This window comes from Sus scrofa, chromosome 17 (genome assembly GCF_000003025.6).
Source record: "Sus scrofa isolate TJ Tabasco breed Duroc chromosome 17, Sscrofa11.1, whole genome shotgun sequence".
Classification (NCBI taxonomy): domain Eukaryota; kingdom Metazoa; phylum Chordata; class Mammalia; order Artiodactyla; family Suidae; genus Sus; species Sus scrofa.
The window spans coordinates 52,190,282-52,216,433 of NC_010459.5; the positions used below are offsets into that span (position 1 = coordinate 52,190,282).

The following is a 26,152-nucleotide window of genomic DNA, read 5'->3' on the forward strand; positions in this document are numbered from 1 at the left end:
GTAGCCGCTGGTCTACACCAGAACTGCAGCAACGCCAGATCCAAGCCACATCAGCAACCTACACCACAGCCCACAGCAACGCCAGATCCTTAATCCACTGAGAGAGGCCAGGGATTGAACCTGCAACCTCATGGTTCCTAGTCAGATTTGTTAACCACTGCGCCACGACGGGAACTCCAAGGAGTCAGGTTCTTAACGACAACTCCAGGCTGCCTCTCGGCCTTTCTAAGAGATGGCCACTAAAAGGTCACCCTGCATGAAAACAAGAGAAATGGTTTATTACCCATTGCTGGCTCATTTCAAAGATTTTCTTGGAATTCCCGTTGTGGCGCAGCAGAAACAAATCCGACTAGAAACCATGAGGTTGCGGGTTCCATCCCTGGCCTCCCTCAATGGGTTAACGATCTGGCGTTGCCACAATCTGTGGTGTAGTTTGCGGATGCAGCTCAGATCCAGAGTTGCTGTGGCTGTGGTGTAGGCCGGCAGTGGTAGCTCTGATTGGACCCCTAGCCTGGGAACCTCCATGTGCCACTGGTGCGGCCCTAAAAGAAAAAAAAAAAGAATTTCTTGAAATTCTACCAAAAGCTTTGGTTGGCAATATTATATGCTAAATAGTAACCCCTCATGTTCTCACTGAACCTGATGATTTTCAGAGCAGTTTCGAGTGTAGTTTCTTCTCGGAGGAGGGAATCTGAGTCTCTGGGTAGTTGGACAAACAGGGTCAAGGTCACCTTGTCTGCAAGGAGCCAAGCAAGGGCTCACATGAACACCTATCGCTAAGAAAAATTAAGATCTTAGTGACTCCAAATATCAAACTCTTTCATGCTGCTTAAAAGTAAATAAGACGATTTACAGGAAAGCACTTAGGAGAGTTCGCAGCACCAGCTAGGACCCTCCTGGATGCTAGTTGTCGTGTTCATCACCACCTCCCAAGAAGTGGAATGTTTTAGCTGTTGACTCCTGCCTGCCTGTTGACCCCGATGCAAAGATCCCCCCTTTTCATTCTAGTTCATCCCTGGTAATGTTGAAACCACGATCAATCTCCCATCCCTGGGGGACCATAAAATGTTAAGAGCTGGAAGGGATTGTGAAGATGATCTCATCCAGGCGCCTGCATTTACAGATGAAGAAATCGAGTCCCAGGGGGAAAAGGTCAGAAGGCAAAGTCCTCAAGGGCAGGGCTCTTGCACAGCGCCAGGCATATGCTGCCTCCCATGAAGATGGGTTTTGACCCAAACTGGCATTGAGTCTCTTACAGGCTAAGGGAGATAATTCATTAGCTTCCCGAGCTGCGAGTGTTATAAGCCATTAACCAGAAAACAGATCACGTGACTTGATTCCCCCTCTGCCTTAGCAGGGCTTAAAATGCTTTGGTGAGTAGCCTGAGATTCATAAACGTGCACTCCACCTCCCTCTCCAGGAATGATTAACCAACTCCATCAAAAATGGCACCTGAGCAACCAAGGGGAAAAAGAGCTGGCGAGAGAAATTTCTTGAAAAAAAAAACCTCACCACCGTTATAGGTGACCTCTTGCCACCTCTCTCTCTTTTTTTTTTTTTTTTTTTTTCCCTAAGAGGAGGAAGGAAAAGAAAAAAAGCATTGTTATGCAAGATGGAAATCAATACAACGAGGTGTGGAAAATTACCACCTCTTTCCACTTCACAGGGTAAATTCCGAACAAACAACAGTTGTCTATGAAGACAAAGTATTGGAAAGAGGGATAAAGCAGAACTGGAACCCTCACTAGCTTCTTTAAGAGGGCGGAGATGGGCTGGAGAGATCTGACAGTCCGTGGGTGTGGTCATCGTTCCCATCTAATGATTTTGTGAACCTGTAATTTACAGAGTCCCTGTCATCCACCCACCGCGCTTATCTCCCCCACTCCCTGAGTATTAATTCTCTCGGGCCTGGGACCAGCTTGTCATTCCCCGAGTAGGTCTTGATCAGCTTTAGCTTGAGGATTTGGGGGTGGGGAGGGAGGATGGAGAGAAATGAGATTAAGGTTCCACCTTCAAAGAAACCGAAACATAAACCCTGCACCGTTTCCACTGTTTCTCTGGGCTTCTTGCGTCTCAAGAAAGGCTGAATTTCAGGCCCGGCGAACAAACTGGTGCCGGGAACCTCGCTCTCGGAATGAAAGGGCCCCCCTCCTCCCCATCGCCTTTATCGAGTTCAAACTATTTCCCACATTCCTGCCTTACACAGCCCAGGCGCACTTGTGATGCAGGCCTCAGAGCAAATTCCGCTTAGGAGATCCAGAAAGCTCTGGCCTGAACCTCCCTTCCAGAAAGGAAAGTCCAAGAGCGATGCCACACCCGGGGGAGGGCACAGAGGATGTGACGACACCTCCAGGAATGCAGGGCCCACGCAGGTGTGTTGGCACCCACGAACTTCCTCTGTAAAAGGGCTTGATAAATCAGTGCTGATAACACACCCAACCAGCGCTCACTCAGGACTGGGGCCCAGGCTGGGGCCCTGGCGAGTGGGGACAGGAGAGTAATAGCCAACAATAGAGATCCCTAAAGGTAGGGACCTGTGTGCTCCCAGGGGTCCCTGAGAACTCTTCAGGGGGTTCTCAAAGCCAGAACTGTTTTCACAATACTAAGAAGTCACTTGCTCTTCTCACCCTCCTGTTGCATAGGTAAACAGTGGAATTTTCCAGAAGGGATAGGACATGGATGATATCTGGATGAGTACTAGAGTGTGTGCTTGTTGTAGTCTCGTGTTTTAAATATTTCTCAGTTTTAATTTTAATGCAAGGAATTCTGAAAGATATATCACACAAAACCAAATACCTAGAGGTCCTCCATAATTTATAAGAGTTTCAAGGGGTCTGGGGGAGTTCCCAATGTGGCTTTGCGAAAATGAATCTGACTAGTATCCATGAAGACCCAGGTTTGAGCCCTGGCCTTACTCAGTGGGTTAAGGATCCAGCATTGCCATGAGCTGTGGTGTAGATCGCAGACAAGGCTCGGATCCCGCGTTACTGTGGCTACGGTGTAGGCCGGCAGCTCTGATTCAACCCCTAGCCTAGAACTTCCATATGCTGTGGGCAGCCCTAAAATACAAAAAAAAAGAAAGAGTATGAAGGCGCCTGGAGACCAAAGCCATCTTGATGCCCCATCACAGCACCACGCTTCATCTCCAGTTTAGCTTGTCACATAGTAGGTGCTTTTGAACAAGGGGCACAGAGGCAGCTTTATTATTGTTCCGGTTGGGGTGGTGTCCTTTCCCACCCAAAATAGCCAGAAAAACCTTAACTTCCTCCTGGAACATTTGGTGAACTGAACCCCTGGGGGAACGGTGGGCTTCTTCCCTCTGAACCAAGGCGGGGCAAAGTTCATAGAGAGAAACCACCCTCCTTGGAGGCAGCCTCCTGCAGAGACGTATCCGAGGACCTGCCAAGTCAGGCAGGCGCTACTGCTCCAGAGGGAGCAAAGCAGATGTGATCCCTGCCTTCTCCGAGCGCTCATTCTGGGGCAGAGGCAGGTTACTCGCAAAACACTCAGGAAACTGGAACCTGACACAAGTGCTGGGAAGGAGGGGTGCAAAGTGTTAAGAGGGATTTGAGGCAGTAGATAGAGGAGGAAGGCCCTGGGGACTCGGGTGGAATCAAGCACCCTAACCAGCTCTTCCTGGCCGGCTCAGGTTAGAAATCCCAACCGCAAGCCCAGGTCCAGCTGATGGAGGGTTCCAATGATTTTGATGAGCAGCAGTGCTGCTGGGAGCCCCTCTGCAGGTGGGTGGGGGCCTTGGGGGTCTCCTCACCGCCCTAGCAGGGCCAGTGCTGAACAGGGTTCCTGTGAGGAGAAAGCCAGTTCTGGGGCATTTAGAGAGACGGATTCAGTCATTTATTATCTGCCGGGTGGGGAGACAACGAACACAATCCAGTCATTGGTGCACAAAGCGAATAGCCCAGAAACGGCCAGAGGGAGAGGGAAACTTCAGAGATTAAAAAAAAAAATAAAAAGGAAAGCCCTGGAAGGCTGATCTAGAAGTACTCTCTGCCGGACCTTCGAGAAGCCATCCATGGCCTCAGCCCTCCGTTCTAGTGCCCACTCAACCCCTTGGGATCTGACGGACTGAAGAGTCTTTACTAACAAAACTAAGTCAGGAGAGCCCCTGAGATTCTTGCCCAGTAACTGCTGCAGAGGCGAGAAACTTGAATTTTGCAATCAGAGTTGCAGCCAGAAGCCTAAACGACGTATATGGGTGCTGGAGGGGCATTGTTGCAGGCTGCAGCATCCCAAAGTGGAAGGGAAGGGACAGCACAAACCTATCAGCCCCACCGCGCCTCCGCAATCACCCGGGCGCGAGCTCCGGCCGGGTGCAAGGCAACGCGGCGCGCGCCTGCGCGTGCGCAAACGGCCAACCCGCCCTAGCTCGTCTCCAGGTGCGCTCACGCTTCCGGCCAGCGGTCCCGGGGCGGAAACTCCAGAGCGCGCGCATGCGCTTTCCAGCTCTCCTGCTTGGTCGAGAGAGGAGGCCCAAGGCTTCAGGTGATCCCGCCCCTCCCTCGCAACGCGGGACCAATTGTACGGCGGTAGGCGGGATTTTCGAGAAGGCGGCCCGCCCATGCGCTTCGCGAGGCGTGTATCAATTGGTTGGCGCTGAGGGCGCAGGTGCGCGCTTCCCATTGGGTGTGGGCGGAGCGCGAGCGGCCAAGGCGTCTACGGAGGCTGCAGGTGAGCGCGCGCACGAGCCGCGGCTTTTGCCCGGCTCGAGTGCGCGCGCGCGCGGGCTCGCGGGGGAGGTGGCCGGGAGCGAGGCTGCGGCGCCTGTCTCCTCTGCTCCGCCTCCTCCTCCTTCTCAGCGTCTCCGCCGCCGCGGAGGCCGGGAGGGAGGGAGTCGCGTCCCCGCCTGCAGCGCCGCCAGTCCGACCCTTGGTTCCGCCGCGTGAGGATCCAGTCGAGCGGAGCTCTGCGCAGAAACCCGAGCTGCGGCCGCCCCTCTGCAGGTGCCTGTGAGGAGGCGCCCGGGCCGCAGCCGCGTCGCGATTCCACCCGCCGCGCACTAGCTCCCTGCGCTTCCAGGGGCGGCCCCGCTGGAGGAGGCCGCTGAGGGGCCCGGCCTCAGGATGAACCGCAGCCACCGGCACGGAGCGGGCAGCGGCTGCCTAGGGACCATGGAGGTGAAGAGCAAGGTGCGCGGGGCCCGGGCTGGGCGGAGCGGCCAGCTAGATGGGGACTGGGGCCGGGGCCTTGTGGGGATGAAGGGGACCGACTGGGGCCTGGGGGAGGCCAGGGGCTGGCCAGGGCCGGCCTTAGGAGCTGCCCGGGGGCTTGAGAGCGTAGGGGACGCAGTGGTGGGTTTTGTAGGTAGAAGAAAGTGGGTAATGAACTTGCTGAGAAGGGGGCGAGGGTGGGGGCATCGTGTCTGCCCCTGCTCCAGGTAGGAAAAAGACCAGTCTCCTTCCATAAAAATCGTTCCTGTTCTAGGATGGGAGCAAGGGCCGAGGTCTACCCGAGGGTGGGAGACGTTTGAGCGGAGCGTGGTACGAAACATTTGGAGGAATTCTATCTCCTGGCCTATGAGTAAAGGGTATTTAGAACACCCATGGTCACAAAATGTTACCTCTTCCTGTGGTTCAAGGGTGCATCGAGTAGTGGTGAGAGAGCCCAGGGAACTTAAGAGCCCTTCTAAAGTTAGCTTTGCCTCCTGCTAGGGATTTTTCTAGCTCTAACTTTGGCATGCATTTAATCTATAAAATTAACACAATCTCTACTTTCGTTAGCCCTTTACAGTTTGAATCTGGGTGCTCTTTTCATTCCATCATGCTACCTTTTCACGTCAAGTGTTTTCACTCTCGACCAACGGTATGTCAGTCTGCTGATAATTACCTCGGTAGCCACGGAATTCCTAAACTGCAAGGCTCCCTGAGCAGGATAGCGTATGAGATTAGTAAGGGAATGCTTTCCAAGGGGAGTTTTGAGCTGGAATTTGAAGATGATCCCCCGCCCCACCCCCAAACATGAATCGAAGAGCCAAAAGGGACTTAGATAATCTAGTCTGATTCTCCAGGAACATGAGGAGCTCAGAAAGGTTATGACTTCGACAAGCTCTGCTTTTTATGACAAAATCTTAAAGCCTTTTTAAGGATAAGGTGTAGGCTTCAGAGACTGCAAAAGAGAACAGGGGCCGGGCAACATGTGGCGTTGGGAAGATCAAAACACATGAAGGAAGAGGAGAAAAGTAAAACCGTATCAACTTAAAAAATAATGAAATATCATTGAATGTAAGATTACAGGAGGAGAATGCAAAATCAAGGGGTGATTTTCAGTGCAGTAGAGTAAGGAGGGCTCCCTGGAGCCTGTGGATAGAATGGTTTCTATTATCCAGAGTTGATAAGTAAAGTTCTGTAAATTGCTGTAACTGAGATCATTGCGCTAAGAATATCTACACTTTTTTTTTTTTTTTTTTTTGGTCTTTTTGCTATTTCTTTGGGCCGCTCCCGCGGCATATGGAGGTTCCCAGGCTAGGGGGTCTAATCGGAGCTGTAGCCACTGGCCTACGCCAGAGCCGTAGCAACGTCGTGTCGGATCCCAGCCGCGTCTGCAACCTACACCACAGCTCATGGCAACGCCAGATCCTTAACCCACTGAGCAAGGCCAGGGACCGAACCCGCAACCTCATGGTTCCTAGTCGGATTCGTTAACCACTGCTCCGGGACGGGAACTCCTACACTTATTATTAACATTATTTTAAAATGTAATTTTCAACCTAACTCGTGTATCAGAATAGGCACTAGTTTCAGAAACTGTTCTGCTTAATAAGAGTATAAATGTAATTATGGCAGTTTAAGGAATACACTTTCCAGTGTCCCCCATGGAACTGCCATAGCAAATTGAAGTAACATGCTTGAACTAAGTTAAGAATAACTCAAAATATATAGAACTTTCCCTCTAGTGTAGTGGTGGTAGTGGTTCCGTGCCCAGAGCTTGAACCTTTTCATGGCATTTCTGTTTTAAATCTAGTTTGGGTTTGTAGGAGTTGAGGTTAAGAAAAGAAAAACACTTATGATATTGCATAATCTTGAAATTCAGTTTGCGGTCCTAATCGTGGTAGCAAGTCTTTAATTTTTTATCATTGGAAAAAAATGAGTAAGGCTTCTAGGTGCACTGATAAATACAGTCAAGTAGTAATTTATCTCTGGGACTCGGAAACCTTGAGGTCTTGGGGACTGGAATTTCAGGCTTACTGCCCTTCTCTTCTGTCAACTGATCTGTGATTTTTTTCCCATACTATGTATTTTACTTGTCATTCTAGTGAATCATGTCTCTTAAATAGAATTAAGGCATTCTGAGAACCTGCATCTCATGAAGTGAGGTCCCACTCGAGTTCCAGCTCTTGATAAATAGGCACAGTGCTGTTTCTAGTGTGTCCTGACACCTTGTGTTTTAAATATGCATTTATTTTTAATGGATTAAATAAAACACCTGGCATCTTTGCCCTTTAAAAAATATTTGGACAGATGTGTGAAACAATACTTCCTTTTTCACTACCTTAGTGATATCACAACTTTTTACAAAGTTGTTCTCCAGGAGCTTGTAACCACAACTAGGTGATGTCCAGATCACCTTTCAGGATCTTTTTCTTCTGCACAGAAAACAGTATCAACTTTATTATCTTTGCTCATGGAAAGGGAAAATAGCACAAGTAATGGATAATACAAATATAACTATAGTTAAGTTGCGATGCCAGTTACCATGTGACTTTGGTAACTGATGTATCATCCTGTTTCTCCAGAGTTGGAAAAGCTCTTAATCAATAAGCAAGGTGGTGTCCTTTAATAACCTTGGGTTATTAAAGACTTGGAATAGTCTTTGGTCTGTACATTTCCTAGTTATTATTTGTGGGCAAACAGAATCTTAAAATTGTTTGCATTTCTAGAACATACCAAAAGATGCCGGGAGACGGATGTCCACACACATTCTAGGTGGCTAGGACAAGCTACACAGGGCTAAAAAATGTAAATGGTTCACATAGTGAATTATTGTTGATTGGGTCTTTATTTTAGTATTTTCTAAATGTAGTAAAAACTTCTCTTAGTCCTTTTGTTTTGCTGCAAGAAGCATAACAATTTCTCTCGTTTTTTTTTTTTCTGCTAACATTGCAGAAGGGCACATTTATTGTGAAGCCATACAATTTTCCATTGTTTTTATCATAATGTTTAAGCGAGAGAAAAAAATGTTGAGCAAAGAATTTTTATCCAAAAGCTTCAGCAAAAACACTGAAGCCCTAAAATGTTCAGTTAATAGAACTTACTCCCATTCACCAGAGGAAGTAATAAACCCTGGGGTGAATCAGAAAGCACTAGGATATTGTGATACCAGAATGAAGAAAATGGAGGAGAAACTATGACTTTGGATAACATCATAAGACAAACTGATAACAAGGGTGTTCCCAAGTTGTTACTTACTTTGAAACGTGAAGGTGTGACTAAACTTTTTGAGAGCTTTAAGTATGAGTCACCTTATTTTCTTGACAAATGTTAGTGTTTATGTTTCAGGAATGTGTTTTGGAAACTTTTAATTTATTAGAAGTAAGAGGCGGTTTTAGTAAGTTTTATTTTAATTTAAAACTAGTGGGTAGTGTTGGGGTAAGCAAAGCAGATGAACTTCATAGATGTAGCAACAGCACTGAATCCAGAGATCCCATGGGGTCCTTGGGAGATGAATTGACACATTGTAACCTGAGCAAATTATTCTGCTAGAGACTGCTCCATGCAGAAGGCTGTCTTAGTGTACATTAGTGTTTCTTGCCAATAATAGATATTAAGAGGAAAAACAAGTTCAGTGGTCAAACACATTTGGCAAACATTTGTTTAAAATTTTTTTTGTTTTGGGAGTTCCCGCTGTGACATTGTGGCTTAAGGATCCAGCATTATATGCAGCAGTGCTGATTCAATCCCCAGCCTGGTGTTGCCACAGCTGTGGCATATGTGGCAGTTGTGGTTGAGATGTCATCTCTGGCTGGGAAACTTCTGTGTGCCTCAAGTGTGGCTGAAAAGGGGGGAAAAGTTTTTGTTGTTTTTTGTTTTAATCAACCACAGGACTTCACAGAGTTTTTGATAGCTGATCTCCACAGTGATTCCTGAGAGCATGATTTTAGTTATGTAGCATTTCCCAAACGTGTGTGACCGCGACACTTTTTGAGGAAGGCTGATTAACCTTTCTTTGGTTTTCATGTTCAAGGCAATGCCAGGCTACTCCCCTAGGAAGTCACAGATCCTGTGTATTATGGACTGGAGGAAGCCAGTCCTTCATGCTGAATAAGGACCACTTAGTTTGGCATTTGGAGAGCAGAGGTGTCATTGTAGAGTAGGGAAGCAGACCTGAGAATGGGAATTGCGAAGGTAAGCATTGGGCCTGAAGGAAGTGTCATCCTCCCTGTTTGTGTGATCCCTTCAAACCGCTCGTCTAATTATTCTCTTGATGCACTAATTGGTGAGCTCCGGTGCAGGCCCGAGCCTTGCTTTCTCTAGGGCCCAGGACTGTGCCAAGCACATAAACACCTCTTGCGTTAATTGGATACTTGTAGGACATATATTTAATATACAAATAAAGCTGCTTTTTTTGAACATTAGCATGGGGAATATCCTTTTTATCTCTAGGCCTATTTCTGATATAATAGTCCTCCATTTGTGTCATACCTTAATGCCAAGACGCTCAAAGTCCTTTTTGTACATGTGGCTGTTAATTCTTGCCACTTCCTGTGACATTGTTATTCCTTTTATAGGGAGGAAACTTAGGTGCTTTTTGCCAACAGTCAAAATAAAGACTTGGGCACATCTTTGTTACCCCACGATCTGAGTGACGAGGAACTGCTGTCAGGATCTGGGCTGCAGACAGGGAGGGTTTGTTTGAGCTGAGTCACTCTGCAGGACAGTCCCCAGTGAGACCCGGGTACCCTGGGGATTCAGATGAGCCTGCGTCTCTTGAAGGGAATGCCCTTCGGAGATGCAGCCATGAGAAGGCACATTCCTGTGCCTGCCTTATGTTGGTTTCCCTCCAGATAACGAGGTTTCCGACAGATGTGTCATTGGAACTGTCTTCTTTATTAAGGGAGATATTTGCCTGTGGATTTTTCTATGATGCATTTTAAGGTTGGTCCTGTTAACTTTTTTTAATTAATATGTTTATTGTATTTATAGTTTGGAGCTGAATTTCGTCGGTTTTCCCTGGAAAGATCAAAACCTGGCAAGTTTGAGGAGTTTTATGGATTACTGCAGCACGTTCATAAGATTCCCAACGTTGATGTTTTAGTAGGCTATGCAGACATCCATGGAGATTTGCTGCCCATAAATAATGATGATAATTACCACAAAGCTGTTTCAACGGCCAACCCACTGCTTAGGATTTTTATACAAAAAAAGGGTAAGTACCACTGTTTAGAAAAATTGTTTTAGAAATAGAAGTTGTTGGTTTTCCTCATTGATAAGGGTACTCAGAGTTTACGACAAACTTAAATGAGTAGACCTTCTGTATGACTCTTCTCTTACCGCGTTAGCTAACAAGTGGGCTGAGACAGCTGAGCTGTTACTGGTGTGATTAACATCTTTAGACGTCACTAAGTGTACTTTTAAAAGTTTGTGGTTTTAAGTACTTTATAACCTCTTCGATTTTTTTAAAAAATGGAAATTAGGAGTTTATTGAATCTTCACTTTATTGAATGGAATTTTATCCATTCAGAAAGACCTGATTGAGGACTTCCCGTTGTGGCACAGCGGAAACGAATCCAACTAGGAACCATGAGCTTGCGGGTTCGATCCCTGGCCTCGCTCAGTGGGTTAAGGATCTGGTGTTGCTGTGAGCTGTGGTGTAGGTCAAAGATGCAGCTCGGATCCTTCCTTGTTGTGGCGTAGGCTGCCAGCTGTAGCTCTGATTCGGTCCCTGGCCTGGGAAACTCCATATGCCGGGGGTGTGGCCCTAAAATGCAAAAAAAAAAAAAAAAAAAAAGAAAGAAAGAAAGATGTGGTTGAGCGTATGATTTTGAGTCAGAGAAATTTTCTTTTTTGATGGCAACTAATTTTGAAATACTGTATTTACTGTTTAGTAGGTACCGGAGGGAAAGTCGTGTATCCCTCTGGGCCTTAATGTCTTTATAGAATGAACATACTATCTCATAGGATTACTGGAAGTTTAAATGAGCTGTAGACAGTGTCCTGGCATGGCATAGGCCTTGGTAAATGTTCTCTTTCTTTTTACAATATTTTTCACAGAAGTAACAGTTAATTATCTGGAAAATTAGAGAGCAAGTCATTATTTTGGAGGAATGTAAAGATTGGTGTTAGTGTGCAAAAGAACATGTGAAACAATGTATTTTGAGTCCTAAAACTTCCTTTTTTTGAACTTTATGAACTCCTCTGTGTTTGTGTGTCTGTCTGCACACGTGTGTAAATAAATGGTGTGTGCTGTTTACTTCTTTGTCTTTGGTAAATGAAGGTTGGGAAGACGGTTGGAGAGCGGCAAGCCCAGTATTGGTGGGATAATTAAAGTCTCACTGTGTTTGTAAACCAACCCTAAAAGCAGTGTGGGAGAATGGGTAGGGATTACCCTTGAAGGTGAAGAAGATAAGCATTGGACCACTCCCAGGGCTTAGAAATTCCACTGATTGTCATCTTTGCTTTTCTGGATTTGGAGGAACTGAATTCCACCAACAAAATATACCTTCAAGGGGTAGGGTGACTTTTATCAGTATCACTGCACTGTTTACAAAATACCTGCAAACACACAAATTCATTTTCCCAAAGACCCCTGAGATGGATTTCCTAGAAGTGTAATGGGCGTAGTTCAGTTAGGGTGTTACTTCAGGAAGGTTCATTTGGCCATTCGGGATGAGCAGCAGTCTTAGAGGAGAGAGCAAAGAGCAGGCCGCTGAGAGACCCGGGAAGCTGCCCCGGCAGGAGGCCAGGTGAGGAAGATAAAGGGAAGGTTTTGAGTCACTGTGCTTTGCGGGCGATGGAGAGTTGAGACCAACAGGAAAGAGCTTTCTGGTTTGAGCCCGACCGATTGCAGGGACGGTGCCATAAAACAGGCACAATTTGGAAGAGAGACTGAGTTGGAAAGAAAGTTTGTTTGGTTTTCGGACAAAAAAAGCGTATCTGGCTGGTAGGAAATCAGAGATGGTGGACTGCAGCTTAGGGTGGAAATCCAAAGGCTAATCAGAGAGTAGAAAGTCTGCACAGCAGTGATAGTTGAAATTTTTGATGGAGACCAGGGACAGTTCTTAGAAAGCTCTGTGTAGAATGTTGGAGAAGGAAGAGCAGCAGTAGAGAAGGACGGAACATTTGAGTAGAACTTGTCCTTTTAAGCAGAATAATTTAAATCATTATTATTGAAGCGTAGGCCTTTCTTTTTAGCAGTTGTAATTTTCATTACAAAGTCAGTTGCTGTTTGAAATGGATATTACATGTAGAATGGCTGTTTTTAAACTATTGCCGTCTGACAAATTTGTTGGATTATCCCCTTTGTTAGAAAGATTGCAGGTGCTGGATTATACCAGCACATGTTTTCCTTACAGGAACTGTAACACTTCCGTGATCATAGGATTAATCCTAACATCTCTTAAGGCCGCGCATCTCCTGTTCTTTACACTGTAGACATAAATGTCCAATACAATTAATAACCCTCAGAATTTGATTTAGAAATAGATGGTCCATTCAACAGAAAATTTTTGTTTTTAGAAATACAAATTTAAGGAGATCCTGCTGTGGTGCCACAGAATTGGCGGCATCTCAGCAGCATGAGGACACAGGTTCAATCCTCGGCCTGGCACAGTGGGTTACAGGATCTGGTGTTGCCACAGCCGCAGCCAGATCTGGTTCTTGACCCAGGAACTCCATATGCCCTCGGGCTGCCAAAAAAGAAATATATATTGAATACAAATATGGCTTAAGCACAAAATGGAAGTCAGTTGATTCATTCCTGCTTAAAACCCTCCATTGGCTTCCACTGCATTAAGAATGAAATCCTTGGAGTTCCCATCGTGGCACAGTGGTTAACGAATCCGACTAGGAACCATGAGGTTGCGGGTTCAATCCCTGCCCTTGATCAGTGGGTCGGGGATCTGGGGTTGCTGTGAGCTGTGTGGGTCGCAGACGTGGCTCGGATCCCGCGTCTTGGCTCTGGTGTAGGCTGGCAGCTACAGCTCCGATTCGACCCCTAGCCTGGGAGCCTCCATGTACCGCAGGAGCGGCCCTAGAAAAAGCAAAAAGACCAAAAAAGAAGAATGAAATCCTTCCTCCGCTGCCTCCCCTCCTTCATTCTCCCACTCTCATATTTCAGCAACTGCATTGGTTTCCTTTCTGTCCCTCAGATTCAGTGGGCCTGTTACTGTCTCTGTGCTTCTGCACTTACTGTTCCTCCGTAAAGAAGGCTTTTCCTGCAGCTCATTCCATGCCTACCTCCTCATCCCTCGATCTCAGCTCAGATAACTTTCTCAGTGGGGCCTCTTCTGACCCCCCGCTCCCGCTCGGACCCCTCACCCTCCCAGCTCTACCAGATTATCATCTGAGACCTGGAATGACCTTATGGAAGTAGAGTCAGCGTGTTTCTTGTCTGTCCCACAGAGTTACATAATGCCCTGAGTTCTTGGTGTTACTTCTTCTCATTTAAACAAAGCTCAACAGATGCTTAAATAGAAAGCTGATTTTATGTAAACTTTAATGAACATTAAATTCAGGAAATGAATATAAAACATGACATTATGTATAGTTACATCTTACTGCTTAATTATAACACATTTTCTGTTTTCTCGGCCTGTTGCCTCCAATTTAGGATTCAGCAGAGCAGCAATTGAAGTTAATATAGCACGAGGTGATTTTTTTAAAAGACAAATTTGGAAAACATTAACAATTTTAAAACCCTGTTGACCCTTTAAAATCTGGTACACTCTACCAAATAAAGTTCTTTTCAAGTGACAGCTCACGATTGAAGGCATGAACGTGGCAGTAGTGTTGTTGCGTATCTTGAAAAGTTTTATGTTTTACAATAATTGACTGTTAGAGGAAAAACCTCAGACTCTTATTTCCAGGGTTGTTATCGTGGAAACAAAAACAAAACATAAAACCTGCTATCTTAAAAGTTATTTTCAGAGAGGATTCCCAGTTCCTCTGCCAGCTCCTGTCCCCTGTTGGTGTTTAGTCTCCTCATTTATTTGAAGGAAGAGGAGAAGGTACAAACTGGAATTTTCCTTCTTTTGTTGTTCAGGTTATTATTTTGTGACAATTTTAGAAGATATTTAAAGGCTGCATCTTTAAAGAAAAAGAAAAAAAAAAAAAAAACAAACAAACCTCAAGTCATTTGTGCAGGGTGGAATATAGTCAGGGAAATGTGTATTTTTTAAAAGCTTCCCAGCCCGACAGGATTATCAGCCAAGTCTGAGCCCCATCGATATGCATGGACTCTTGGCAGATCTGATCAGAATGTCTATGCCACGACTTCTCGCTATGTCACTGTCCATTTTTGTATGCTATCAGACAAATATATGTGTCTTGGGTTTATTCAAAGGAGTATATTGGAAACACCAGAAAGGCCTTGCTTTAAATCTTATCTCCCTTAGGATAGGGCCTTGTGGCCCAGACACCTATAACTGGGCAGCTACTTAAATCATCTCTTAGAACTCTACTGTGCAGTGGATGTTATTTGGGAGATGTATTTTGAGGCTGTATTTTAGTGAGTCAGGGTTCAGGGTTTAATTTAGTAAGGGACATACACATTTAAATAGTTTGTTTTTTTTTAAGTTTAACAAAAGGTATGGCCCCAGAAAATTTTTAAAAATTAAATAAAAAGAAATTGTGGAGTTCCCATGGTGGCGCAGTGGTTAATGAATCCAGCTGGGAACCATGAAGTTCAATCCCTGGCCTTTCTCAGTGGGTTAAGGATCCGGTGTTGCTGTGAGCTGTGGTGTAGGTTGCAGACACGGCTCAGATCCTGAGTTGCTGTGGCTCTAGCGTAGGCCAGTGGCTACAGCTCTGATTAGACCACTAGCCTGGGAACCTCCATGTGCCGAGGGAGCAGCCCTAGCAAAGACAAAAAAAAAAAAGAAGAAGAAATTGTGAGAGTTCCCTATTGGCTCAGTGGGTTAAGGACCCAGGCGCTGTCACTGCTATGGTTTGGGTTGTTGCTCTGGTGTGGATTTGATCCTTGGCACAGGAACCTCTGCATGCTGCAGGCGTGGCCAAAAGAAGAAAAAAACAGGAAATTTTGGAGTAACATCTCAAAATATGGTGTCAGTTGCTTGTGACAGAAACCTTTGTGTCACCTTTGACACATACCTTTGACACAAGCGTATTACACCTGTGTTCCAGTTATCTTTGAAACCTAATTCCTTCTCTGCTGCCTCTGCTCCAGGCCAGGTACCATCCTAAATTACTGCAGCAGCTTCCCCTTCCCCCTCGGGTCCCTTTAGTTTACAGCCAGAGTGAGCTTTATAGAAAAACCAAATCTTTGGTTTTCTTCCCTTTGCCCTGAGGCTGAAGTCCACAACCCTCCCCACTTCCCTGGAGGCCCTGTTCGTCTCAGGGCCCTGGCTGTCCTGGCATGGCTCACACGCCTCCTCTCTCCACTCCCACCCTGTGGTCGCTTCCCCTTCCCTCCAGGGTCTGTATCTGCAGCTCCTGGAAGTTCTCCCTTCTGCCTGATTGGCTACTGGTTTCTTTTCCAGTTTCAGCATAAGCCTCACTTCCCTGAGGAAGCCTTGCCTTAGCCTGCAGACCCAGCTGGGTTCCACTGACATACTCCCTCAGCCCAGGATACTTCACAGCTCTTGGCACCTGTGTAATAACTTAATTGTTTCAAATTCATTGTTAATTGACACCTCTTTTAGTCTGTAAGCAGCATGAAAGCAAGAACCTTAGCTGTTTTAGATCTCAGCGCCTGGCCGCATAGTATGGGTGCTTCTTAAATATCTGGCAATTGGTTTTTCTTACATTAGGAAGTGAAGGGATCTGCAGAACTTGAATATTGTTTTAAGTGATGTTGAATCCTTTTAAAATTGCCATTTCTAGGAGTTCCCATCGTGGCGCAGCAGAAACGAATCCGACTAGGAACCATGAGGTTTGCAGGTTCCATCCCTGGCCTTGCTTCAGTGGGTTAAGGATCTGGCGTTGCCATGAGCTGTGGTATAGGTCGAGATGCGGCTCGGATCCCGAGTTGCTGTGGCTGTGGTGTAGGCCGGCAGCTGTGACTCCAATTCAACTCCTAGCCTGGGAACCTCCATATGCCATGGGGGAAGCCCTAGAAAGGACAGAAAGACAAAAAATAAATAAAATTGCCATTTCTATCTCATTTAACCATTTTGGATGAGAACAAGGGTTGGCAAACTCAGGCTTGCTGCCTGTTTGTTGTTGTTTTGCTTTTTAGGGCTGCACCCACGGCACATGGAGGTTCCCAGGCTAGGGATCGAATCGGAGCCGTAGCCACCAGCCTACGGCACAGCCACTGCCAAAGCCAGACCCGACCATCGTCTGTGACTACACCACAGCTCACAGCAATGCCGGATCCTTAACCCACTGAGTGAGGTCAGGGATTGAACCCACAACCTCGTGGTTACTAGTTGGATTCGTTTCCACTGCTGCACCATGACAGGAACTCCGTTTTGTAAATAAAGTTTTCGTGGAACACAGCATGCTCGCTCCTTTCTGTACTGCCTATGGCTGCTTTGGCAACAGAGACCGTATGACCTGCAATACCTAAATTACTTGCTTTACAGATTGTTACAGGAGAGGGTTGTCTACCCCTCAGTTAGAACAATTTCAAAAACTATTTCATTCCTCCCTGCCTTCCTGTTGAACTTGAAATGGGTCATAGTCTTGAACTTTCTTGATGCCTCTCCCGTGAACTGGTACTGTTTTGTTACTGTGCAGGGATGCTGATGGGACTTATATAAAGCTTTGTTTTATTTGTTTTCAGGTTTGCTTTTTACTCACTGTAGGCTTTTCTCTTCTGTATCTGAGCTGAGGAATGAGATAACCAGAGGTTTTGGAATTAAGGTTTAAAGAGTAGGAGGCTCAGAAGGAGGGCCTGCAGGGCTCCCTCCTCGGTGAGTAAATAGGAAGTGAGACATCCACTCTGGCCGTCAGGAGCATTCCAGGTAGAGATCCTCGCCTGCGTCGGCTGGCTCAGATGGTCAGGCGTGGACACGGGAAGTCTCGCTCTACAAGCCCGTGTCACATGCTGGTGCATAAGCCTGGGTTTACACCGCGGAAGGCTGCCGTGAGCCGGGCTACCAGCTTCGCGTCTCATTCTGCGCCTCGTACTTGGACAGACACGCTCGGGTGAGATGTCAGCCCCATCCCCTGTAGATACTCACCTTTACACTTTAAGCCGACACCCTGCACCCTGGCTTTCTGCCAAAATATTTCTTTTCCCAGTGGCTGGAAACTGATTAGCTAGATGGGGGAACAAAGGTGCCTTTGTACTGGGGCATATTGCTTTTGAGAACTTAGTAGAGAGCATTCAAACAGGGTTTGGATGCGATGCCAAATTATGCAGATTTGGGGGGCTTTTTGGTCAGGTTTCCCAGGAATAGGTATGTAGGCAACTTAGTTTTGTTCTCCGTTTGTATGAGATGGTCTGGAATGTCCCTTAGAAAAAGTGTGTGGGCTTTCTTCATTAATTGTAAAACGAAAATATATAATTTTGAATAAACACATTCAGTAGAAGGCTGTTGTTGATAGATCTTTGGCAACATTTTGCCCAAAAGGTTCCTTTGTCAGTGGATTTCTTTCCCAAGCCAAATTAGAAAGTTCCTGTCTTTGTAAGAATACAGTAAACATGTTTTCTTCATAAATGAATAAAAATTATCCACGAGTGGGGGGGTATCCCAAAAAATAAATAAATTATTACTGGTCTTGTACATTTATCTGAAACCAGCTTTTGAAGAGTGTTCCAGCAGCATGAGAAAGGAATCCTCAAGTTCTCTGTCCTCTGACACGCAGCGGACACCCCCTAACATTCGCCACGGGCGTTGACGGCCCAAGGTCTTGGCCTAGTAAGAACACCTGGGTCCAGACTTTCGTCTCTAACTTATTTCGTACCCTTAGTTTCCTGATCTATAAAGTAAAGGTAGTAATACTTATCCCCAGAGGGGGCCCTGAGCATCCGGGGACAAGAGGATGTCGCGGGAAGCCCTGCAGCCTCGGTCCAGCGATGTTACCGCTGTCTGTCCGCCCGCAGCGGTGGCCGAGACTCGAATTTAAACAAGTTCTTGAGGGGCGGGGGGCATTTCGTCTCTTTTATTCTTATTAAATATTTTTTATCCTGGGAGGTTCTGACTTCTTAGTTTATCACCACTTCAGTTATTTTTGAACCGTGATTTCACATTTTGTGCCTCCTGTTGATTCCGTCTCCTCTCATTCTCTGATGAGAGATGCTGTTTTAGACTGGCTGCCTCCAGCAGAGCGATTTAAGAAGACCTGGTTTTAGGTGCCCTGCTTTTGCCTTGTTTACATCAAGATTATAAATTGCTGGCTTGGAGAATGAATTCAACCCCCAGGCATTATTTTGCTCAAACAGGTTTTTGTTGTTACTTAATTAGGTGTCAGCATTTAAAAGTGGGAAGAATTTTTTACCGGAAAAAAAAAAAAAGCCTGAGACTCTCTGACCAATTGAAATGGCCACACAGATTCCTATAGTCCACGAAGCAAAGCTGCCTGGAGCAAGGAGCGGCTGTGCCTTTAGCTAAAACAGGGGCTCTGCTCTGCTGGGAGTCCTCAGCCCTCACTGTTGTCTTTGACCCGCCACTGAAACAAAATATCATTGCATTTTAATGTTTTTCACATAGTGAAGAAAAAAGTTAAAAATCGTAACACCTCAGCCTCTTTCAAGATTGGAAAAACGAAAGATTAAGAACTCCTCCAGAGGAGTTCCCGTCGTGGCGCAGTGGTTAACGAATCCGACTAGGAACCATGAGGTCGCGGGTTCGATCCCTGCCCTTGCTCAGTGGGTTAACGATCCGGCGTTGCCGTGAGCTGTGGTGTAGGTTGCAGACGCGGCTCGGATCCTGCGTTGCTGTGGCTCTGGCGTAGGCCGGTGGCTACAGCTCCAATTCAACCCCTAGCCTGGGAACCTCCATATGCCGCGGGAGCGGCCCAAGAAATAGCAACAACAACAAAAGACAAAAAGACAAAAGACAAAAAAAAAAAAAAAAAGAACTCCTCCAGAAAACTGAGGGAAAGTGTATCTGCAGAAGACCAAAATCTCTGTGTTTGATATGCATTCATTTCATGGCATTATCATTTCATGAGTATTATCTGCTTTGTTTAATTATAAGCAGACTTCAGATATATTGTGGGTTCGGCTCCAGATCACCTCAATAAAGCGAATATCATGATAAAGCAAGTTACATGAATTTTTGCACAGATTATAATGCAAATGTGTGCATTTTGTCTTAAAAATGCATTATTATTTAAAAAAATCTTTTTTTGCTAAAAATGTTATCCATCACCTGAGCCTTCAGCAAGTTCTAATCTTTTTGCAATAGTGAGATCAAAGGTCACTGATCAAAGAGCATCATAACAGGTATAATAATTTTAAAAGTTTGAAATTTTGCTAGAATTAACAAAATGTAACCCAGAGACATGAAGTTGAGCAAATGCTATTGGAAAAATGGTGCCAGTAGACTTGTTCAGTGCAGGGTTGACACAAACCTTCAATTTGTAAAAGCCACAATTATCGGAGAAGCACAATAAAAAGAGGTCTGCCTGTACGCTGTCTGCCCAGCCTCTATTATAGGTATTTAAGCTTCAGAAGTGCCCAGTTTCATGTCCTTGAGTTGAATGTGATAAACGTGCAAATCATAGGTTTTTAAACAAACATAGGGAAAATACTGTATAAATGATTTGTTTTAGGTGGTGTTTCAAAATGTGAGGCTCCTCAGCATGTCATTTGCCATATTCCATGGTGCTGAAACTGTTGAGCTTTATCAAACTTCAACTTTTGGTAAAGATTTTTATAATGATACTTGAGAGGGCCACCTAGTGTTTTTTTTCTGGTATAGCATATCTTACTACTGCACTCCTTTTTTTTTTTTTTTTTTTTTTTTTTTAATGGCTGCACCTACAGCTACAGCACATAGACGGTCCCAGGCCAGGGATTGAATCCCAGCCGTAGCTGCAGCAATGCCAGGTCCTTTAACCCACTGTACTGGGCCAGGGATTGAACCCATGCCTCTGCAGTGACTAGAGCCTCTGCAGTCTGATTCTTAACCCACTGTGCCACAGCAGGAACTCCTACTGCACTGCATTTTGATCTGATTAGAATAAGCTAATATTTAAGTTTGTTTATGTACCAAATATGTTTTTGAGTTAGCCTTTCTGTACAGATTCCACTGAAGATAAATGAGTGTTTTAACAGCATTTTTGTAATTATTCTATTTTATTTTTAAACAGAAGAAGCGGACTACAGTGCCTTTGGTACAGACACACTAATAAAGAAGAAGAATGTTTTAACCAATGTGTTGCGTCCTGACAACCATAGAAAAAAGCCACATATAGTCATTAGTATGCCCCAGGACTTCCGACCTGTGTCTTCTATTATCGATGTGGATATTCTTCCAGAAACGCATCGTAGGGTCCGCCTTTACAAATACGGCACTGAGAAACCTCTAGGATTCTACATCCGGGATGGCTCCAGTGTCAGGGTGACACCGCATGGCTTAGAGAAGGTCCCAGGGATCTTTATATCCAGACTTGTCCCAGGAGGTCTGGCTCAAAGCACAGGACTATTAGCTGTTAACGATGAGGTTTTAGAAGTTAATGGCATCGAAGTTTCAGGGAAGAGTCTTGATCAAGTCACAGACATGATGATCGCAAACAGCCGCAACCTCATCATCACAGTGAGACCCGCGAACCAGAGGAATAACGTCATTAGGAACAGTCGAACTTCTGGCAGCTCCGGCCAGTCTACGGATAACAGCCTCCTTGGCTATCCTCAGCAGGTCGAGCCGAGCTTTGAGCCCGAGGATGAAGACAGCGATGACGATGACATCATCATTGAAGACAGCGGAGTGCCGCAGCAGATCCCGAAGGCTGTTCGTAACACCGAGAGCCTGGAGTCCTTAACGCAAATAGAACTCAGTTTTGAATCTGGACAGAACGGTTTTATTCCTTCTAACGAAGTCAGCTTAGCACCCGTAGCAAGTGGCACAAATACAGAATTTGAAACGCGTGCTCCAGATCAAAAACTGTTAGAAGAAGATGGAACAATCATAACACTATGAAACCATTGTTTGAGTGTTTTCTGAATGAAGATGCCGTGGAGACTTGTAAATTTGGCTAGTCTAACATATATACCTCTGAACCAGTGATCTGGGATAGGCATGAAAAAAAATAATAGTGCAAGCTTCACATGTTATTAAAATAGTAGTTTGATAATTAATATAAACCAGTGGGTCAGAGGTGAATTTAAGTCTAAAGGGGGCCTTTGCTAATGAAATGACGTGCTTTTGCTGTCTTGTCTACAGAGCACTGGATGTTAGAGCACATTCCCAGAACCGAGCGCGGGGACGAGGCCATTTCTGTTGGAAGTGGTTACATATTTAACTTGCTGTGCAGAGCCTGGATAATTTTCCCCTTAACTGTATGTTTTAAAATTCTAATGTGAAGAAGTCTATCTTTGGTACTTTGGGGACCTCAGCTCCTATGTTCCCCGTGTTTTATCTTGATTTTTTTTTTTTAGTGTTGTTCCTCTGTTGCTAATTTTAGCAAGTAATATTTTCCACTGCTTTTTTCCCTAATTTCTAAGAAATCAAACCAATGGACTGATTTTAGGAGTCGCTTCCCTCATGGAAGCTATGTTCCTGAAGTAAGAAACGCCAACAGATGTTCAGACCCGCCTTTGTCCCTCCCGTAGCTCTTGTCTGTATCATCTCATTCCATTCGGGTGTAGGTGTAGGTTACAGCGTCAGAGGCAGTTCCATCCACTCTGGTGATACGGGAGGCTCTCTCCCTGCACTTCTTGTTCTCATTCCGAATCTCGTTGGAAACCATTCCTTTTGTTGTTTGTGTGTTTCGTTGGTCTGCTTGTATACTCTTAATGTACTCGAATAGTGTCAATATTTTCGTTTAAAAAATGCACCCAAATTAAGAGATTTTACACACAGGACAACCTTGTGCACTTTTTATATGAAAAATTTGGGTTTTCCTTAATGGGATTTCTAGGAACACTGCCTACACTTTATGAAAAGTATGTAGTATTCACCTTTGACAGGTAGAGTATATCTCCATTAATTTTGTGAGGCTATTTATTCCTTTCCAGTGCATCCACTTAGAACAAGGTAAGAGTAAGGCTGCTAACTTTCATTCCTTGCCTGGTTTCATTGTCTGAGGGCCACAGGCACTACAGTTTGCTTGTATATAGAGACGAAGAATAGTGTGAACCACGTGAGTTCCTGTGGCTTATGGATATTTCTTGCAGAGTTATTTATTGATTAATTTTATGGTAGGGCTAGAATGGATACCTTATAACAATTGTGTGCTATTAAAACAATGAAGAATCAAATGACTCCGTTTTGAAGGATATTTTCTCAACATAGTAAAAATATATGAAGAAGTAAGATCTTGATTAAATGAAGATCACTTGACTCAGAATACTTCAATGTATTTTGTTCACATTACCACTAAATATATTATCACTAAACTATTAACTGCACGACATTATGTAATACAGTGTACTTTTTGTTGAATTCATTGAAATTCTTCCACTTATATAACCACTTTTTTTTTTTTTTTTAATGGCATTCCAGGTTTAACATTCTGTGAGTTTTACGAATTTGACTCTCGTATGACATGTTATTATGTAGAAGGTTAAATCTCATTTATAAGCGGTGCAGGGGTTCAACATTTTAAGTAAAAAATACTTTTCACATACTACCTCTATCTCTTTCTCGCTCTTTTTTTTTTTTTTCTTTTTTTTTTTTTTAAGAATTTTAACATCAGTACTTTTCTCTTAGGGGAAGAAATATTTCAGGGCTTGACTTTTTGTACAACTTTTAACTGTAAAATACAGATTGTCTTCTATGTATTCATGAAAATGGAAATCAAAGCTGCTAGTGCTTTTTATTTTAATTATCTCGCTAAGAGTATACGTCAACAGTCTTTTCAACTGGATCGCTCATTTAAATTATTGGTGAAATAATTGATTACTTAGCCATATTGTAAAACCAATCAGTCTTGGTTATACAATAAAATGTCGGTTCGTTGGTAGTCTGAATTAATTTCAAGTGTACCTTATTAACAAAATATCAGTGGATTCAGCATAAAATTTTATTACTAAATGTCAGGCTAACTGTGAATTTTGTTCTGTCTCTTAAGTAAATTTATGATAATGTCCTCATGAGCTATCAACAAAATATATGTACTTTTGTGAACTATGGATTTTCTAATTAAATTTTACATGCGACATGATTTTTACATGAATGATACTTTGTTTAAACTATCAAATGTCAGTATTTTACTACAATTTTATTATAAAATGTACATTATCACTAAATGAACTTTGATTTTAAAAATCAAATTAGCTTTAGTTGTATATTATTTTTTACAAATAAAGATAGACTTGTATAAAGGCTACTTTCTTGCTTGCAAATGTATGAAAAGTCACCTGACAAATATTTACCAAGCGCCCATTCTAGGAAATGGGTAGGGAGAAACTGCTAAGTTATAACAAGGTCCTGACTTTCTGAACTTAATTTTTAAAAGACGAGCACCAAATTGTATGCACATTTACTGCAACTACCTATGAGCATATGGTTATGGACTGGAAGATAGTATTTAAAATAAAGTGAAATTCTGGGCGTTCCCTTTGTGGCACAGCGGAAAATAATCCAACTAGGAACCATGAGGTTGTGGGTTCGATCCCTGGCCTCGCTTGGTTAAGGATCTGGTGTTGCTGTGAGCTGTGGCATAGGTCGGCAGCTATAGCTCCAATTGGACCCCCTAGCCTGGGAACCTCCATATGCCATGGGTGCGGTGCTAAAAATAAATAAAATAGAGTGAAATTCTGATAACGCATGATACCCACCCAGAATTATCACTTACATTAAGTTTATTTGAAACAAAACAAAAGTTGTTTGTAAAGTGACAGTTAATCTTCCAAAACTCAGATTCACTTAATTGTCCTTTTATTACCATCCTATGTATAGGTACTGCCTGTATGGATTGGGTTCAACTTAGATGGAACAATGTAAAAACAGGCCTGAGGTGAAACATGCCCTCTTCCTGAGCCATGTCTAATCCCAAATTAGTCACCTTGTCACTGACTCTGTGGAGCTCTGCATTAATTCCTCTGCCAGCCCATGTGCCGGATGACAACTCAGCCCAGTGTAAAAACAGACTGAGAGGCCACCGAGTTAAAGCTGAGCATCGTGTACACAGAGCCCTCGCGTCCCCACTGGTGCAGGTTGTGTTGCATTCAGTGCCTGACGCCCATCTTGGCTTCGGGATCCATGAAATAATGGTGTGGAACTAAAATAGCCCTTTCATCCCCAAACGTGACCCCCGTGTTGTGTGCATCCTGAATCCCTGCTGCTTCCAAGTGTCCAGTCTGTGTAAAGAACGACATTTCATTCTGAGGAAAGAGACGTCATAGAAAGTAGAAAGGAAAGCCAGCCCCCTGTTCTGGGGGCCTGTGTGTGCCTTAAGGTGCTCGAATTCATGGTTAGCTGTAACGAGTTATTGTTTACTCTGATTTTCCCGTCTTTTAGAGTGATGAAAGGTTTAATTGTGGGTGGCGAAGCTTTAAGAGTTGTGTCAGTGACTTTGGCAGCTAAGCTTCCAACAGACTAGAGAGCACCTTAGAAGATGTGGCAAGTCTGGACGTTATTTATGACAGCGCGTCACTTGGTGGTGGCTGATTACCCGTAAAGCCAGCACAAATCAGTTGTGCCTCTCGCTATGTTACACGCTACTGAAGTGCCGCATCTGAGTGGGTGTCTGGTGAGCTATTACAAAGTAAACAGAAAGGCAATTAAAGCTAGATTTGATAATACTTTAACAGCCCTTAGTGTGTAGTAGTCTATCAAGTTCTTCCCTAAAAATAAGATTTAGATGGATAATATTTTAAAAGCCAATGTGTTTATCCAGTTACTTTGTAACATTGACTGTGTATCAATTAATATGAAATGAAGGTTTGTATTTTATTTACAAGCTCTATTTGGTGTTTCCCTATGTTAAAAGCTCTCTCTTGGATAGTTCTCCGTGCAGTAGAAAATATTTTTTTTCTAGTTCACTTGAGTTCCCATCATTGTTCAGCCGAAATGAATCCGACTAGTATCCATGAGGATGCGGGCTCAATCCCTGACCTTGCTCAGTGAGTTAAGGATCCGGTGTTACTGTGAGCTGTGGTGTAGGTCGCAGATGTGTCTTGGATCCTGCGTTGCTGTGGCTGTGGTGTAGGCCAGCAGCTGCAGTTCCAATTTGACCCTGAGCCTGGAAACTTCCATATGCTGTGGGTATGGCCCTAAAAAGCAGAAAATGAGTGTGTGTGTGTGTGTGTGTGTGTAATTAAAATCCCCAGAGAGAGAAAGCAAAGTCATTTACAGCATTAGATAAAGATAAAAAATCTTTTTGGAGTTCTCTTGTGGCACAGCAGGTTAAGGATCCAGTGTTGTCGCTGCTATGGCCCAGGTTTATTCCTTGACCCAGGAACATTCATATCCTGTGGGCACAGCTCCCCCACCCCCCAAAAAAACCAAAATTTTTTTTCAAACATATAAAAAATACAAATTCATTCTTATTTTTTAAAAAATGCTAAAAGTCCTTTTTTGGCTACTAAGCATACTTACGCATATTGTACTTTGTTGTAAAAAGAAAGTGACTGAGACTAAGACTGAATATAATTCAAATCTGGACACATGTGAGAGTCAATGGCTTTGTTATTAAGTTAATTATGCCAGGGCAGCAGGCACAAACTAGGCATTTCAGGTAAATTGTAACATGAGTCACTATATTAAAGACACTATAGTATAATGGATTTCAAACACTTTAAAAACTGCAACTCAGAGTTCCTGCTGTGGCTCAGCGGTCATGAACCCCACGAGTATCCATGAGCATGTGGGTTCGATCCCTTTCCTTGCTCAGTGGGTTAAGGATCCAGCATTGCAGTGAGCTGTGGTGTAGGTTGCAGACATGGCTCCGATGGTTGTGGTGTA

At 44.3% G+C, this 26,152-nt stretch overlaps 1 protein-coding gene across 1 annotated transcript; it reads left to right on the plus strand.

Moving 5' to 3' along the window:
* On the plus strand, nt 5,079-21,223 carry PARD6B (par-6 family cell polarity regulator beta). Its single transcript, NM_001130532.1, has 3 exons — nt 5,079-5,144; nt 10,155-10,377; nt 20,394-21,223. Exons 1-3 carry the CDS (start codon nt 5,079-5,081, stop codon nt 21,221-21,223), a joined length of 1,119 nt encoding a protein of 372 aa, NP_001124004.1.

Coding starts and splice junctions, on each gene's coding strand:
- PARD6B (NM_001130532.1), top strand. CDS start 5,079: ATGAACCGCAGCCACCGGCACGGAGCGGGCAGCGGCTGCCTAGGGACC. Junction 5,145..10,154: donor CCATGGAGGTGAAGAGCAAG/GTGCGCGGGGCC, acceptor TTGTATTTATAG/TTTGGAGCTGAATTTCGTCG. Junction 10,378..20,393: donor GATTTTTATACAAAAAAAGG/GTAAGTACCACT, acceptor ATTTTTAAACAG/AAGAAGCGGACTACAGTGCC.